The 17,013-nt window shown below is 40.2% G+C and overlaps 1 protein-coding gene across 2 annotated transcripts in view; it reads right to left on the bottom strand.

Annotated features, from left to right (window-relative positions):
• Window positions 1–17,013, bottom strand: part of efnb3b (ephrin-B3b) — a 127,677-nt gene that overhangs the window by 60,655 nt on the left and 50,009 nt on the right. For both annotated transcript variants that reach the window (XM_088346874.1, XM_088346876.1), the window contains one exon: window positions 5,468–5,757. In XM_088346874.1, coding sequence (XP_088203000.1) covers window positions 5,468–5,757 — 290 coding nt within the window. The remainder of the gene's footprint in view (window positions 1–5,467; window positions 5,758–17,013) is intronic.

The following is a 17,013-nucleotide window of genomic DNA, read 5'->3' as shown; positions in this document are numbered from 1 at the left end:
ACCCCTCCGGTGCTCGCTAGATGCGGGAAGCAAGCCGCTCACAGGATCGGAGCGTGTTTCTGAATGCGGTAGTGGATTTTCCAGAGATTGTAGCATAGTTAGACGAAAAAAGCAGGTCGTTAGCCGGGACGGGAGATCAGAACGTGGTCGGGGTCGAAAAACGGGTCGTTAGCCGGGACGGGAGATCAAAACGTGGTCGGGGTCAAAAAACGGGTCGTTAGCCGGGACCGGAGATCAAAATCGGGTCGGGGTCAAAAAATGGGTCGTAGCAGGAGACACACGGGGAAATTAGGAACCGAAGAGTGGAAAACGGGTGACAAAACAGGACCGACGGGAGTCAGAGTCAAAATTGCTTGCCTTGTGAAAACAGAGGTTCGCTGACGGACTGACAACAGGCGAGTGAAAGGACTAAGCTTAAGTAGAACGAGGAACCAATCAGGTAACAACAGCAGCTGACGCCAAAAGAGCAGGCACAAGTGAGTGTAATGAGTAATCCAGCCAGAAAGAAAAATATTTTTAAATCACACACCAGTACAATAGGGCGATCCGATGAGATCCGAAATATGTTTTTGCAAAATCCGATATCCCAAGTCACTGTCCCCACAGGCTTAAAGAGGGGAAAAAAAGAAAAGGACATTATTCAAAACAAGATCTGCTTTTGTTTTCCTTCCCTCATCTGGGATTTATTTTATTTCTCCCGATACCAAACAAGCTTTGAAAGTATTTTTTCCACCATGTTCCCCCCTGGCTTTAAATTGAGTCAACTTCTACAAGAATAAATTAAACTCACTTGTCGCTTGTTTGAGAAATAGTTGCTAAATTCAGCGGGCGGATTGCTGAGTCGGCAATAGAGTCTGTTTTTTTGGACAGCTAGCTTGTATCTATTTGCATTATTGTAGTTTGTGGAGGGTAAAACATAATGAATAGTCCAGTATTTGACTGCTCAAAGAGACAGTGTGTTTAGCAACTCCTACTTGTAAAACAAAAACTCATATTGAATTAATAATAAACAAAATACCATGAACTCTTATATGAATATGCTTTTTTTTTTTTTAAATACGTGTACTGTAGGTCAAGAAATTGCATTTATTTGACATATCAGCCTCACTAAAAGGCAGATGAAATAATCGGCTGCCATCTTGCTGCTATGGGTACCCGGAAAAAAAACACTGGGCAGAAGGCTGGCCAAAAAAGGAGTGTCTGTAGTTTGCAATCTTTCTTGCTCTTTTTAACACTTGTTTCGTTTGTACCACACAATACAGTGACATCTAGTGGTTAAAAAATACACACTGCCCATTTGAAGTTACACAATCTGAGCAAAAACCTATAAATATTTGAGTCTTTAATTGTTTTTGAAACCAGACATTTTAAAATGTATAGTAATGTTGAAAGCATTGCTGAAGATTGTTAAAATGTTGAAGAAAAGGTAACATAGTATGAATTAAAAAGTGTTAAAACCGAATACATAAAAATACAGAATCACAGAAAACAAGTTAAATTGCCCTAACCTAGAATAAAAATTACATAAAGTTAAACTGAACTTTCAAAGAGGCATTGTGTATTTATTATTGAGCGCCTCCAAGTGGTAAAAAAGAAAAAACAAAACGTTATTCATTAAAAAAAAAAAAAGAATTGTGTGAGCAAAAATAGCAGTAATTTGTAATCTTGCTCATGCTTTGTAGCACTCGTTTTAAATTGAACTACACAATGGGGCAAAATGTAGCGGTCAGGGTGTCACTGTAAAGGTGGGGTGCATCGTTTGAGGTGTCTTTAAAAAGTTTAAAGTAGAATATTTTCTTTATAAAGTAAGTGTTAACAATGACCAGGGTTGAGCTTAAAGAGCCTTTATATTTGTTTTCCACCGCGCCTATTCACTTTGATCTTACTTTTAGCACCGCTGTTCCCGTTTTCGGAGCACTTTTGGTAGCAGGAAAAGAGAAACAGCGGGAGGAGGGGCGGACAGTGATTTCATGCTCCTTCCCGGAAGTTTTTGTTAGTTTAGACTTCAAATGGTAAAAGTAAGAAAAGCCTTGATCCAAATACAGACCACAAGCTAACCCAAACCACAAAATAGATGCAAAAAGAAAGAAATGAGCCGACTGAGGCTGCGATCATGACTTTAAGCCAGGAGATGGCAGTAGAGAGTAGTTTAAGTTGTGGACATCAACTTTTAAAGAAGTGTTGAATAAACGCTTCATAATAAAAACAATAAGAATTGTGTCTAGAGCGTTCTCCATTCGGGCCCTGATGTTGCGGAATGCTGTGCCACCTAAAATTTAATCTGCAACCTCTGGCTTAAAACACACTTCTGTTCTAGGACCTCGATTTTATGTTGACGATATATGTGTATTAATTATTACATCTTCCATTGCAGCCTGGTCATCCTGGAAGGGGGATGAGCTCATGTGCGGTCCCTTCTCAATGTTTCTTTATTTTCCTCATGTTGAGGTTTTTGAGTATTCCCTTGCCCTCATGTAGGTTTTAGATCAGGGGGTGGTGTGATAATAGTCTGTGGTTTGCAAAAATCTGTGGTCTGTGCAGCCCTTTGAGACTACTTGTGATTGAGGGCTATACAAATAAACATGACTTGATTTGACTCAACCTGTGGTTTTTGAGTTTATACTTGCCCTCGTGTAGGTTTTAGATCAGGGGATGGTGTCATAATAGTCTGTAGTTTGCAATAATCTGAGGTCTGTGCAGCCCTTTGAGACTCCTTGTGATAGGGGGCTATACAAATAAACATGACTGGACTTGACTTAAATTCCACAATACATTTAGTAATAGCAAGAGAACACTTTACATGGTGAGCTACTGAGGATGTGAAGTGACCTGGTTCATATCTGTCTCAAATATATAATAATAAGGAAAAAGTACAGCATTGAGCTAATACTGGTCAATCAAGTTTGTTATAGGAATTCAATTCTAGCAAAAACCACAATCTGCCTTCCAAAAATTCCGTAACAATCAAGCAAAAATAATTCCACTGGAGTAAAATGTGTTTCCTCTTGTTTTTCCTCACCACACATGAGAAGAAGTGATCAGACACCTGAATGCATCCCGCCTGCACACTGCGTGGGAGGCGGGAATCAAACCTCACGCTCGATCCCGAGGTGTTTTTCCATTGAGCGTGAAAACAAACCGGCCTTAAACAAAAGCACCCCCTCCAGCTTCCGGAATGTTGCGTCCCGTGATAATCGTGGTGAGCCCAGCTCGCCCAGATGACCTCATCACCGGGTCCCGGGGGGTGCGCCGACAATCTGCTCTGCATTTAAAACGAAACGCGTTTTCATCTTTTGTGGCGACTACCGAGTCGGACCATAACAATAAACGGCGCCGAAATGCTCCGAACTGGAGTGACTTTTGGGACTTGCTTGGCAAAAAAACTTGACTTTGTTGAACTTCTACTAAATAAATCAAAAGGGCAATAGCAGATAAAAAGACAGCACTGAATGGGATTCTGAGGTGCATGTTATACATTATTATATTTTGGAAGGGGAAACAAAAACAAAGCGAAGGAAAACGAGTAAACTTGATTGAGAGTAAAATCACCATTAATAGAAATAATCAAGTAAACTCAGTGTTGTTGATCACAATTCCATTTATGAAGAAATGGCCTAAATCTTTTTTTCTTCCAAGGTCTTCGTCCTAGTAAACTACTTTTCTCTAAAATCAATTTGTCCGAAATAAACCAAATACAGACGCTCCCCTGCTTACGACCATTCGACATACAAAAAACGATAGATACGGAACGTTTCTTTCAGAATGTCGAAAAATATCCGGACATTGCTGTAAGTTATAATTTGTATCGTGTGCACCATTTTCCGAGTAGAGGACAGTACTGCAGTGCTTCTTTCGGCCGTGTGGCGCTGTGAGAGGTCACCCAGCATCCACCCCTAAGAAGAAATCCAGCTTGTACTTCCTAGTTCATGTGTAAACATACTGAATTCCTAGCGTGGTAAGAACTTTGATGTTTTTATTGTGCATCCATTCAATACAGTTGGTGTAAAGTGTAAAAAAGAGGAAAGCCGTTCCTTTTAAAATGAAAGTGGAATAAGAAAGCTTGATGCGGTTGAAAAAATGGTCGGAACACTAAAGACAGGCTTTAATTTGTTATTCTAAATCACCTTTCTTCATCCCAAATCCTTATAAATAATGAATGAATGAATGAATGAAAACTTTATTCGAACATCAAAATAAAAAAAGAACAAAAACTTATAACTATAGTACCTCACTACCTGACTACGATGCACAGTTTACATTATTGTCAATATTAGGTAATCATGTTGAAGTTATTTGTTTTCCACACCCTTTATTGCAGATTTAGGAGATTATAAAGGGCTTTTAGAACATGTTCCTATTCCCCTTATAGGTTTAAGATCTATTAATGTCTTCTCTCCTTATTTTGGGCTTTCTTCTAAACTATATATTTATCAGTGCAAATCCTTGTGCTTTCTATTACAGCAACACATACATGTAAAATAATATACCATATTCCTTTAAAGAGAGATTTTTGGGACTAGAATGAATGAATGAAAACTTTACTTCGAACATTATAATAAAAACAGGAAAAAAACAATAACTCAACAACAAAATCACGCTACATAATATGTTTGAAAAGGCGTAGTAAGAAGCAAATGCTTATATTACCTACCCCTTCATCTTCACCACCAAATACACCAATGATATAACAACAATTGTAATGATATTAATAATAACAGTTATGATATGAGAATAGCAACAATGACACAAAGTTAAATAGACGCACTATTCCCAATCTCCCGCACCACTCATACCCCACCCTCCTCATCGCTGTATTCCACCAGGAATGTTCCTTTGTATCTAAACCTGAGCAAATTAATAGTTGGACACCTTTTGATCTTGTCAAGTAAATTGTTTCAAAGCTTGACTCCACACACAGACACACACATACTTTTCCTGGTGGTTCTCACTTTTGGGATTATGAGTTCACTACAGCCCCTTAAATTATAATTTCCCTCTTTCCGAATGAATAATTTATGGTTGTTTTCTGGCACTATGTTTTTGTTGACCTTAAATAGCAGTTGTGCAGTGAAACATTTTACTAAATCATCTAATTTTAATAATTAGAAAATAAGATCTAAAAATAAAGTTTGCCTCAGGCTCAGTCTTGCAAATCAAGTCAATCGGTCGGGCTTCGGCTGTGTCGGGCTTTAATACCCGCGGGCCAGATTTGGGTCGGGTTGAATTTTTCTGGGCCTGATTTTACCTTTTAAGTAATTGGGTTATTTTGGCCCTAAGAAAATATGACAGGTTGTAAAAGACATCGTCAGTGTTGTTGTTCTCCTACATTAGCCAAACAAGCCTTCGCAATCTCAACGACAATCAGTATGATAAACAAACAGTTGAGCTCAATCAGAATTGAAGCGTGGGAGTGGAACCCACATCCAAATACACAAACACACACACAAATAAACACTCGGGCACTTACCAATGATGTAGTAATCGTGCATGGTCTTGAACTCGTGGCCCCACAGGTTGGGCGAGAACTCCTGGAACTTGATGGTGAAGCGGCGTTCTCGCGTGGGCTCGTCGCACGTTAGCACGATATTGGGCGGCCCCGTCACTTCGCAACGATCCGCTTGGTCACGTGTTGACACCAAATACAACTTGTAGAACTCGTACTCCGGCGTGGAACGGGCCGTGTCCAGCGGGGGGCAGATCAGGTCCAGCCGGTCCCCGATCTGAGGGTAAAGAACGTAGCCCTTGTCGTCGCGGAACCTGTAAAGCGATAAAAAGTACAGTTTGATTACAGGATCGAATTAATTGGATAGTAGAAATTTATATAGTTGTGTTGTGTTTCTATTTATCTACCTACCTACCTCTCTATCTTTCTATCTCTCAATTTCTCTACCTACATACTTATCGATCTAAATCAACCTAAATCCATTCAAACTTCTTTATAAATCCCAAATTGTGTCTGTGCTTTTGAGTTGATAGAATCCGAAATGGTTAAAGCAATTTTTGTAAAAAAATGTACACAGTTGTACTTAAGGCCTCCACAAGTTTCTCTAGCCAGGTTTAATGTCAAGGCACCCCCAACAAATAGCAACAGAATCAATAAAGATTTGCTTTCATGTTCTGTCTCTAATGCCCCCCGACAGCCAAATTGGGTACTACAGCTCCCGATCACTGAGCACTCCAAGCAGACAAATCCAATCTTCTAATGGCCCGGCAATGTTAAAGCTGCTTTAAATCTATCTATCTATCTACCCTGGTCACATCCCTTGAGAGGGGTGACCGACACATACAAAAACAAAGAAAATACAAAAAGGGAAAAAGGAGCAAAAAACAGACACAAAAATGTTTGGACCATGGCCAACCCAAATGCCTAAACACCCAAACAAGTTAAGAACCTCGGCACCCAAGTCGGTCATGCTTTCGTCCCTCCAGATGAAACGGGACACGAGAAAGCGGCCATGTCACTCGGGTCAGGGTGACACAACGCACTCTTCTGTTCAACAGCAGGGCCCGACAGCTTTCACTGGTTTACCCCTGCCACATCAGCCCTGCCCATCCCTTAGAACATCCCACTATCATTTTACAACACCTCTCCACTCATTCTTACTACCCTTTTTCGAACATGTTATGTTAACATTATTTTGTTGTTGAGTCGTTGTTTTTGTCCTGTTTTTATTTTAATGTTCGAAATAACGTTTTCATCAATTCATTCTAGTCCCAAAAATCTCTCTTCAAAGAAATATGGTGTAATATTTTACATTTATGTGTTGCTGTAATAGAAAGCACAAGAATGTGCACTGATATATAGTTTAGAAGAAAGTCCAAAATAAGGAGAGAAGATTAATAGATTTGAAACTTGTAAGGAGAACATGTTCTAAAAGCCCTTTATAATCTCCTAAATTTGCAATAGATAGATAGATAGGGTGTGGGAAACAAAGAACTTCAACACGATTAGCTAATAGTGACAATAATGTAAACTGTGCATAGTAGTCAAAACAGCGAACAGTAGTGAGGTACTATAGTCAAAAAAACGAACTGGCATAATTTGAAATATCCTCTGCAGGTTTTCAATATTAAAAACGGTGTAAATACAAACTACTGAAACTCAGGGGTGATCAAACTGCACTATTTTTCTTCTCATATGTTTGCCCCGCCTGTCTCAATGTTTTTGATGAGCTTTTTATGTAAAAAAATTAATGTGTTTCGACCTAGGAGTAATATAAAAAAAGCACACAAATGTGCCCAAGTTGGGCAGCACGGCGGCGCAGTGGTTAGCGCGTGTGTGGCACAGTTCTGAGGTCGTGGAAACCTCCTGCGTGGGTTCAAATCCAGCTACTGGCCTTACTGTGCGGAGTTTGTATGTTCTCCCCGTGCTTGCGTGGGTTTTCCTCCGGGCACTCCCACATTCCAAAGACATGCATTTCAGGTGAATTGGCCAAATTGTCCCTAGGTGTGACTGAGCGAGTGAGTTGTCTGTCCCCGTGTGCCCTGCGACTGGATGGCAACCAGTTCAGGGTGTCCCCTGCCCACTGCCCGGAGATGGCTGGGATGGGCTCCAGCCCCGCCGCGACCCTAATAAGGATAAGCGGTACAGCTAATGAGATGAGATGTGCCCCAGTTCCCTGGAGATGGACGGACGCCACCATACTGTACTTTCCCAGGACACACCACTAGGGTTAAGGGATCCACCCACCAACATTCTTATATTTTTTACGAATGGAAGGCACTAAAAAATACAAAGTGTCCCTTTTAACAGATGTGTGTTGGGTTTATTGATTAAAATCAATTAAAATCATTATCGTCCATGCAAACTGATGCGATTGAGATTTTATCCTTGGGGCCCTATCTTGATAATAAGCAGGTGAAACAAAACCGTCGTGACAAACTGTTTGACAGGAACGCCGACGGGAGCCAAAACTGTTCAAGCATTCTCTCTGTTGTGGTGTCGTGCGTATTAAATATACACCATCACAAAGCACACGATTCACATCTGTCACCAACCATTTGGAAAACAACAAGCGGGGCCAACCGGTAACTCCCATTTTGGAAATTTCCAGGAAGCAGTAAACGTTTAACAACTTTACGACAAAAACTGGGAAAAAATAAGCTGTGGGTTGCCTTATGAATGAATCATTGTGAAAGTAAAGCATTTTTAGAATTTGGCGTTAAGGGGTTCCGGACAGATGATGTTTTGACTTGAGTCGGCTGTGCATTACCCCTAGCATGAAAGATTTGGTTACTCGAACTAGTTTTTTAAAATTATTCTTTAGAAAAACATAAAAATGACATGCTAATTATGTTTGGCACTCCGCATTAGCAATAGTCATGGGCTTTAAACGCAGTAGTAAATCATTTAATCTGTTATCTCTCTCCAAAATGACCTAGTCATGAAAATCCAATAAGTAAAGTAGAACGTCAACTTATTGGAGTGTTTTCACATATTATTGCTGTTATGTAAAAAAAAAAACGTATTTACACAATTTTGTTTTTGTTGTTCATTATTTGATCAACCCTAATTCCTTAAAGGTGCTGTAAGGAATTTCTGTTTTTTCAACTCTTTGATGCCACCTCCTGGCTTCTGTTATTATTGCAGTCTCTGCTGGGATCCTTGTTACACGGGCAAGTAGGTGAATTTCTTAGACCTGCATGAATACTCTTTTTTTCATCTTACTTGAAGTTATGCTTGCCATTTAGACGGTACTTGAAACAGGCCTTTTCTTGTTTTCACTCTTTTCATGCTACACTAACAAAAACTGCAACGACGAGTATAAACCTATCACTACCAAATGCCAAAGCCCCGCTTGTCATGGTTACTGACTAGCATCACCTGTGCCCACTCATTTCGCGCCAGCCGCTGTGGGCTACCTGTTTGGTTCCCTGTCCCTTTTTAAACCCAGTCCTTTCACTCTCCGGTTATCAGTCCGTCAGCGAACATCTGATGTTACAAGGCAAGCATTTTGACCCTGACTCCTGCCAGTCCCGTTTTTGCACCCAGTTTTCCGCTTGTCCGTTCCCGATCTCCCCGTTTGTCTCCGGCTACGACCTGTTTTTGATCCCGACCACGTCTGCTCCCCCGTCCCTGCTTACGACCCGTTTTTGATCCCGACCACGTTTTTGCCCTCCTGTCCCAGCTATCGACCTGTGTTTCCATCCCTGACTCCCGCTACGGAAGAACCACTTCCAAATTCGGATCAAGATCCGATTGTGTGAGCGGCTAGCTTCCTGCGTCCAGCGAGCACCGGATCGCAGGCGCTGCACTTTCTCTTTCTATCAATAAAACTTGTGGTTAAGGTTACACAATTGGGTCCTGATTCCATTCTGGTCGTGGCACTGCTAGCCCACCTTACTCTACTCCTTTTAGTAGTGTGTACTTTGTTTAAGATAAAAGCAGATGAGCAAAGTGGAGAAAAAAATATAAGGGCTCTTTGGATATTACATTGTTAACACATACTTAATATCAGGGTTGGGTAGGGTTACTTTAACTGGATTACTTTCAATTACTTTTGGATTACTCCAATACCAAATATGCTAATAAAAGACAAAAGAAACTAAATATGAATAAAATTACTAAACTTTGTGCAGGCTTGGGGAGTAACGGAATACATGGAACGGCAAAAAATGATGTTGGCAAGCTGTTTGGATTTATTTTCATTTTGTTTCCGTCGCATTTTATGTTAGTTATGCCGGAGATCAAAGAGATCAATACCAGGAGAGGAAGCTTACCATGTGTTGTGAGTCATCATTTTATTCATATTTAGTTTCTTTTATTAGCATTTTTGTTATTGGAGTAATCCAAAAGTAATTGAAAGTAATCCAGTTAAAGTAACCCTACCCAACCCTGCTTAATATATACATTTTTTTACTTTTGACTTTTTTATAGCACCACAAACAATGCCCCCCAACTATATGGAGACGTTATTTTCATGTGTTATTTAAAAAAAACAAAGAAAAACGATTTTGGAGTGTTTTTCAAATGATGATATATTTCATTTTGGGCAGTGAAATTCAAATTCAAATTCAGGTTACATGGTCAGCGCAAGCTCAGAACGAGTTCCTAAATCAACAAGTTCCTGTAATGAATTAAAGCAGCTAATCTCCTTTTTTTATAAGTGTTTCGCCTTCCCGGGTTCTAACTTTTTCAAAGTCTCTGCGAGCCACATTTTCGGCTTCCTTTCACTTCGCATCTTGCCTTTTTTCTCTCTACCCTCGGCCGTCAACAATGGCGCTATTCATGTGGCCACACTTTGAAACGCGGTGTGGTGGGAAGGGGGTGCAGAGGTGACACTGATGGAGTTTTGGGGGAAGGGTGTTAAGAGAAAGAGTGGCTTTCCTTTCTTTTCCAGGCCGAAACATCATTTTTTTCACCCAAGCCTCGACCTTTAGGACCCTTACTCCTTGAATCTCTCTTCCCTCCTGCTATCCAGCTGCCCCCTCACCCTCCACTTGACACCATTTTGGAAAGGTGAACCTGTGTGTCCTCTCCTCTGCATAACATGGTGATGGACAGCTTGAACATTTCCAAAATTCCAAAGCGGCAATATGAGCCCGTGTGGATCCACAAGGAGGATAAGAAAATCCTAAAGTTTGCCTCCAATTATTTTCTAACCTGAAATGTTGCACATTTCAAGTATTAAGTTTTCTATTGTATTAGAAAAACAAGTTCAGAGATGGTGAAATACGAAATAGGATACTCAAAGGGACACTGTGTAATATCTCAGGACACGATGTTGCTGTATTGTGTAGTGACGCCGAAGACGAGTGCACAAGAAAGAATAAAAACTACGGAAACTTACCACACACCTTTCTTCTCAATTTTAACTTGAGTTTTTGAGGGAACCCATAGCAGCAAGATGGCAGTTATTCATGTCAGCTCCCTTTAGAAGAGCCTCATGAAATATAAAATAAAGGTCTTTTGAGTTGAGAGTATTACATGTTTATATCTTCATGTATTTTTGCTTATTATTCAAATCAATATACTTTTTAACAAGGTTTTTTACGACTGGAAGGCACTAAACAATACACAATGCCCCCTTAAATGTCACGTCCAGAACAAAGGGTAGACCCAAACGCATAACGTGTCTCACAAGTTTATTGAGATAGAGAGAGGAAGGGCAGCGCCCGCGATCCGTTGCTCGCTATACGCTGGAAGCAAGTCACTCTCGCAATTTTATTGTGATCCGAATACGGATGTGAATCTTCCGAAGCGTGCGATGGCGATGTCAGGGACGGGAAAAACAAGTCGAAAGCCGGGACAGGAGAGCAAAAACGTGGTCGGGGTCAGAAACAGGTCGTAAGGCAGGAAGGGAGAGCAGACGTGATCGAGATCAAAACAGGTCGTAGCCGGAGACAAACAGGAGCAAAAACGGGACAGGCGGGAGTCAGGGGCGAAAAAGGCTTGCCTTGTGTAAACAGAGGTTCGCAGACGGACTGACAACAGGGCATTGACAGGACTGGGTTTAAATAGGGCCAGGAAGCCAATCAGATAGTTGGCAGCGGCTGGCGCTATATGAGCGGGCACAGGTGATTTAAAATCGGTAATCATGACATTAAAAGGGAAACTATGATTTGTGACCACCAAATGTCGCTCTTTTGTGTAGTGAAACCAAAAAAAGAGTGCTACATAACACAAGGAAAATACAAACTACAAAGAAACAAAGTGACCAAACCGCAGCATTTTCTGCTTCATTTTTGCACGTCGTTTCACAATGTTTTTGCTTTTTGAGGGTAACCGTAGTAGCAAGATGGGGGACAATCATATCAGCTGTCTCTAGGTCAGCCTCATGTTTTGTAAAATAAACAACTATTGAGTATTCTATTGTATTTGAAAAACAACTTGAGAGAAAATAGGGAAGATAAGGCCCAGTGTTCTGAGTGCACTGAGTGCACACATTTCTTGAGCTTCAAGTATTCAAAAACAGGTTTTTATACGGCAGTCCGTGTATTTTTACTTATTATCAAAATCAATATAATTAATTTTAATGAGTGAAGGTTTTTTACCATTAAGAGGCACTAAATAATACACAAAGTCCCATTAAAGCCCAGTTTTTACTTTGAAAGCACTTATAACCTGTGCCCATTCAACAATTGGATCTAGAAAAGCGCAAATGTTCAATGTATTTTCAGTAAAACTGGTTTACTGAGTCTAGCCGTCAATGGCAGTTAGATTCAAGATCAAGAGATTCAAGATTCAAGATAATCTTTGTTATTAACATAAGAATTGCAATAACATTCTCTCCCTCCGGACAAGGCTCATGATATGTAAAATAAATCCAAAGTACTCAAACAACTAATATTTTAAGTAATACACGTTTATTAGATAGTTCATGTGTTTTTGCTTAATATTCAAATCAAATTCAAATGTTCTTTTAAACCAATGAAGTATAATAAAACGGTACACAATGTCCCTGTAATGGTTCAAATCTGGTCCAGAAACAAACACTTAACGTGACCTTAAACTCCCTGTCAAGGTTCCTTGTTCTTAAACGCATCACAGCCCGCAGGGTTTTATCAGGGAACAATAAATGACCACGGTGCCTTTTCTTGTTAAGGATTAAATTTATAGCATCATGTCCACATAAAGCTGTCCGCTCTAATCTCATGGTGTCATTTTGGACACCTTTTTAATGTATACAAAGTGATAAATGCTCCCTAAGGGAGTAAAATGGGTAGTGGGGAGTAGCAAAGTACTCAGTTACCCAAGAACAAAGGAATGACCATATTTCAATTATGGATTTAAATATACATCCATATACTTGGAGCCTGAACGTAGATTTGAGAAGTAAATTAATTGTTCTTGAGATGAAATGTTTGAGGAGTATGTTAGCAGTGACAAGATTGGATAGATTGAGAAATGAAATTGTAAGAGACAGAACTGGAGTAGTAGTTGAACTGAGCAAGCGTGTGGATAAGAGAGTACTCGTTTGGTTTGGACACATGAAGAGGATGTTGAAAATGATCTACAGAGCAGAAGTCAATGGAAGGAGACCAAGAGGAAGGCCGCGATTGACGTGGATGGATGGTGTTAAGAGTGCACTATAGGAAAGATGTCTAAATATAGTGGAAGCTAGAGCTCTTGTTGGTGATAGGAATGAACGGAGAGGTGTTGTGAAAGGATAGTGGGATGTTTGGACGCGTTCTAAGGGATGGGCAGGGCACCCGTATGATGCGGCAGGGGTAAACCAGTGAAAGCTGTCTGGCCCTGCTGTTAAACAGAAGAGTGTGTTGTGTCACTCTGTCCCGTTTCATCTGGAAGGACGAAAGCATGACCAACATGGTGCTTAACTTGCTTGGGTGTTTGGGCATTTGGGTCCAAAAAGTTTTGTGTGTGTTTTTTGCTACTTTTTCCCTTTTTTCTATTTATTTTGTTTTTCTATGTGTTTGTCTTGCTGCCGGTCACCCCTATCGAGGGATATGACCAGGGTAGATAGATATAAATATGCATCCATCTATTTTCTGTGCTGACTATTCTCTTGAATGAGAGAAAATAGCGAAGATATGGCCCATTTTGTGTGTTACATTTAAAAAATATATACATTTTGTAAAAATTTGCCAAGCAAACGCCTTCCCCAGAAAGCTCATTTGCCATCTCACGCTGACACAAGCAAACATCCTTAAATGAACGATCTGACATGTTTCTCCTATCCTCGAATAACAATAACAAAAATAAAGAAATGTCTGCGCAAAGCATGAAGGGTGGAAATGTTTAAAAGGAAAAAAAACGGCGACTTTAAGGAGAAATATTATTCCAGGCTTGAGCGCTGGCTAGAATCACCGGCTGGCTGGAGTGCAGAGAAAAAAGCAGCCAGAAAGGAGCAGCTGCGAGCATTTTCCAATGTTTTGCTGCGGCAATCAGAGAAGTGTAATGGGGAACAGATGCTTAGGAATATGTAATACATAGGAACACGGATTCAATTCTTCCCTCTTTGACACAACAGTCGCGATACCTTTCACTTTTTTTTACTTAACTGCGTGACATGAAAAACATATGATGTACGAAGTTCCAGTAAGCCAGCGCGGGTGGGAGTTTATAGCTATATATACTGTATGTACAGTACAGTAAATTTTAGGACTGTACCAACCCAAAAACCCATAACTGAGACCCTATACACAGACACAATGTATATACATATAATCAGGGTTGGGTAGGGTTACTTTAACTAGATTACTTTCAATTACTTTTGGATTACTCCAATACAAAATATGCTAATAAAAGACAAAAGAAACTAAATATAAATAAAATTATGACTCACAATACGTGGTAAGCTTTTTCTCCTGGCTTTGATCTCTTTGATCTTCGGCAAAACTAACATCAAATCCAACAGAAACAAAATGAAAATAAATCCAAACAGCTTGCCAACATCATTTTTGCCGTTCCATGTATTCCGTTACTCCCCTAGCCTGCACAAAATTGAGTCATTTTATTCATATTTAGTTTTAATCTTTTATTAGCATATTTGGTATTGGAGTAATCCAAAAGTAATTGAAAGTAATCAAGTTAAAGTAACCCTACCCAACCGTGCATATAATATATATATATATATATATATACAACGGGTCAGGTGTAATCGACATTTCGTTCTGTGTACATTGTTACACAGAATGACAATACAAGGAAATTATTATTATTATTATTATTATTATATATATATATGACTAGCTGGAAAAAAACATGATTGATGACTGACCGGCATATTACTAGTTACAGCTGCAGTATTTTATTATATTGTCATAAAACAGAAAAAAGGCTTTAACTACTTCTTTAAAACAACTCCTGTTGGCCAACAAAGTGCAGCAGATGATGTAAAACTGCTGACAGATCTTAAATGGGAAAAAAAAACAAGCAACTTCATTCTGCTTTAGGTAAAGTGCCAGGTTATGATGAAATGTAATAGCTTGTAACTCTTTCACAAAGATTTTGTGCCGAAAATCCGGTCCGTTTCTTGTAAATATTATACAGGGGTCTATAAAGTATACTCTATATAAACGAGGGATAGTTTCTGACTTGGTCGGAAATCTACTTCTAAGGTAAAGCAGTTGAGGGACAGTCTAACCTGGCATTATAGATATATAAAATTACAAATATATGGGATTTGTCAGGTCCAGAACGGAGACAGGCCCCACTTGCGTTATGTTTCTCTCAGTTTTATTGATAAGAAAGGAAAGGATTGCACCCACGATCCGGTGATCGCTGGTTGCGGGAAGCAGGTCCCTCTGAACGCGGAAGTGGCACTTCCGTGGCGAGCGATGGCGGTGTTGGGAACGGAAAAAACGGGTCAGTAGCCGGGACAGGAGAACAAAAAACGTGGTCGGGATCAGCAACGAGTCGAAAGCCAGGAGAGGGGAGCAGACGTGGTCAAGATCAAGAAACGGGTCGAAGCCGGGGAACAGACGGAAGCTAAAACAGGAGTGAGTCAGGGTCGAAAAAGCTTGCCTGGAGTAAACTGAGGTTCGCAGACGGACTGACAACAGGTGACCAAAAGGAGTTAGTTTAAATAGGGAGCCAATCAGAGTCCGAGGCAGTTGGCGCCAAAAGAGCGGGCACAGCTGATACACATCAGTAATCATGACAGGATTGTTATATTTGGTTCAGTCTTAACATTATTTATCACTTTACAATTTCTGAATTTTATTCATACCAATAGTATGTAACGTAGTACTGGGCTAAACGTCTAAAAAACCTGAGTGAGGCACGTAATGGTATTTCCTTGGCGAGCAAGCGCGGTGTCGGGAGCGGGAAAAAGAGACGGGGGCCAAAACAGGAGTGAGTCAGGGTCGAAAAGCTTGCCAAGCGTGAAACTGAGGTTCGCAGACGGACTGACAAAAGGGGACTGACAGGACAGAGTTTAAATACTGACAGGAAGCAAATCTGTCAACAAGCTGCAGCTGGCGCCACACGGGCGGGGCCAATTGGGCGCCATGGCAACCGTGACATACAGGCGGGGCCAATTTGGCGCCATGGCAACCGTGACATTAAACGATCAATGGACTATTTACTGTATGTATTAAACAAACGAAACAAAGTGTTTTCACTTGAAAGTGCCGAAATAAGGTACATAAAATTAAACAACAAAAATAAAGGGTAGAACAGCGCATGGGTGATTAATGGAGCAACGGAATATCTAAGTCCCCTTCACTGGGCGAACAGTATGTGCACAAACATTCCAGACAATGAAACTTTTCTCTATTTGAATAATGCATGACGATAATTCCCTTTTATTCTGGATGGACAGCCCGTTGTCCATTAGTCGAACAGGCGGCTTTAAATATCCATAATGGTTATTAGTGTCTTCATTAAAGAAGCATGTACCCTGGAGAAAAAAAAAGAGCACAAGTGCTCTTCGAGTGGAATGGACCAACATTGGGAGTAGCAACGAGCGATTCGTGGAAACTAATGAGAGTTGATGGTGACGCTTGGCCCAGATCTCTCCGAGTGTTTCTGTTGGAGGTTGAGCCTCTACATGAACATTATCATCTAGTCAAGGGACAAAAATCAAAGCGCTTGCACGTTTCGTTTTGCATGTGTAACCCTGTTTCTTTTCATTTTGTGCAACCCACGATTACGGTTTGCATGTGTATATTTAAGTTTGGCCAGTAGTAGGCAGTGTAGGAATAACTCTACGGCTAGCCAAAGGATGTCGTTCCTCTGTGTCAAGTCAACCCGAAAACAGAGATACATCTACACACTAGCTGCTCGGTAAACCAGACATTTGACATATTTTTCAAGCAAAAAATCTTGCCCAACATCCAAATTACGAACTAAAGTCATCTAAGGCCATTTTATTACAGTTTTATTTTATTATTACGATATTTTTATGTTCAATTACTATTCAAATGTGTTTTAAGTGATCAGGAAGATATTTAAGCTAATTAGGGGTATGTTGGATGCTTTTGGGAAGCTGGGAACGGATTCATTGGTTTTGAGTTATTTAGTATCAGGAAAAAATGCTTGAGGTACAAGCAATCTTATATACAAGCACAATCCAGGAACAAATGAATCTCAAATGTAGAGTTTTCACT

This window comes from Urocampus carinirostris, chromosome 11 (assembly GCF_059441175.1).
Source record: "Urocampus carinirostris isolate Australia breed hairy pipefish chromosome 11, RoL_Ucar_1.0, whole genome shotgun sequence".
Classification (NCBI taxonomy): domain Eukaryota; kingdom Metazoa; phylum Chordata; class Actinopteri; order Syngnathiformes; family Syngnathidae; genus Urocampus; species Urocampus carinirostris.
Note: the sequence above shows the minus strand (reverse complement) of the source record. Positions and strands in the feature narration are given on the sequence as shown.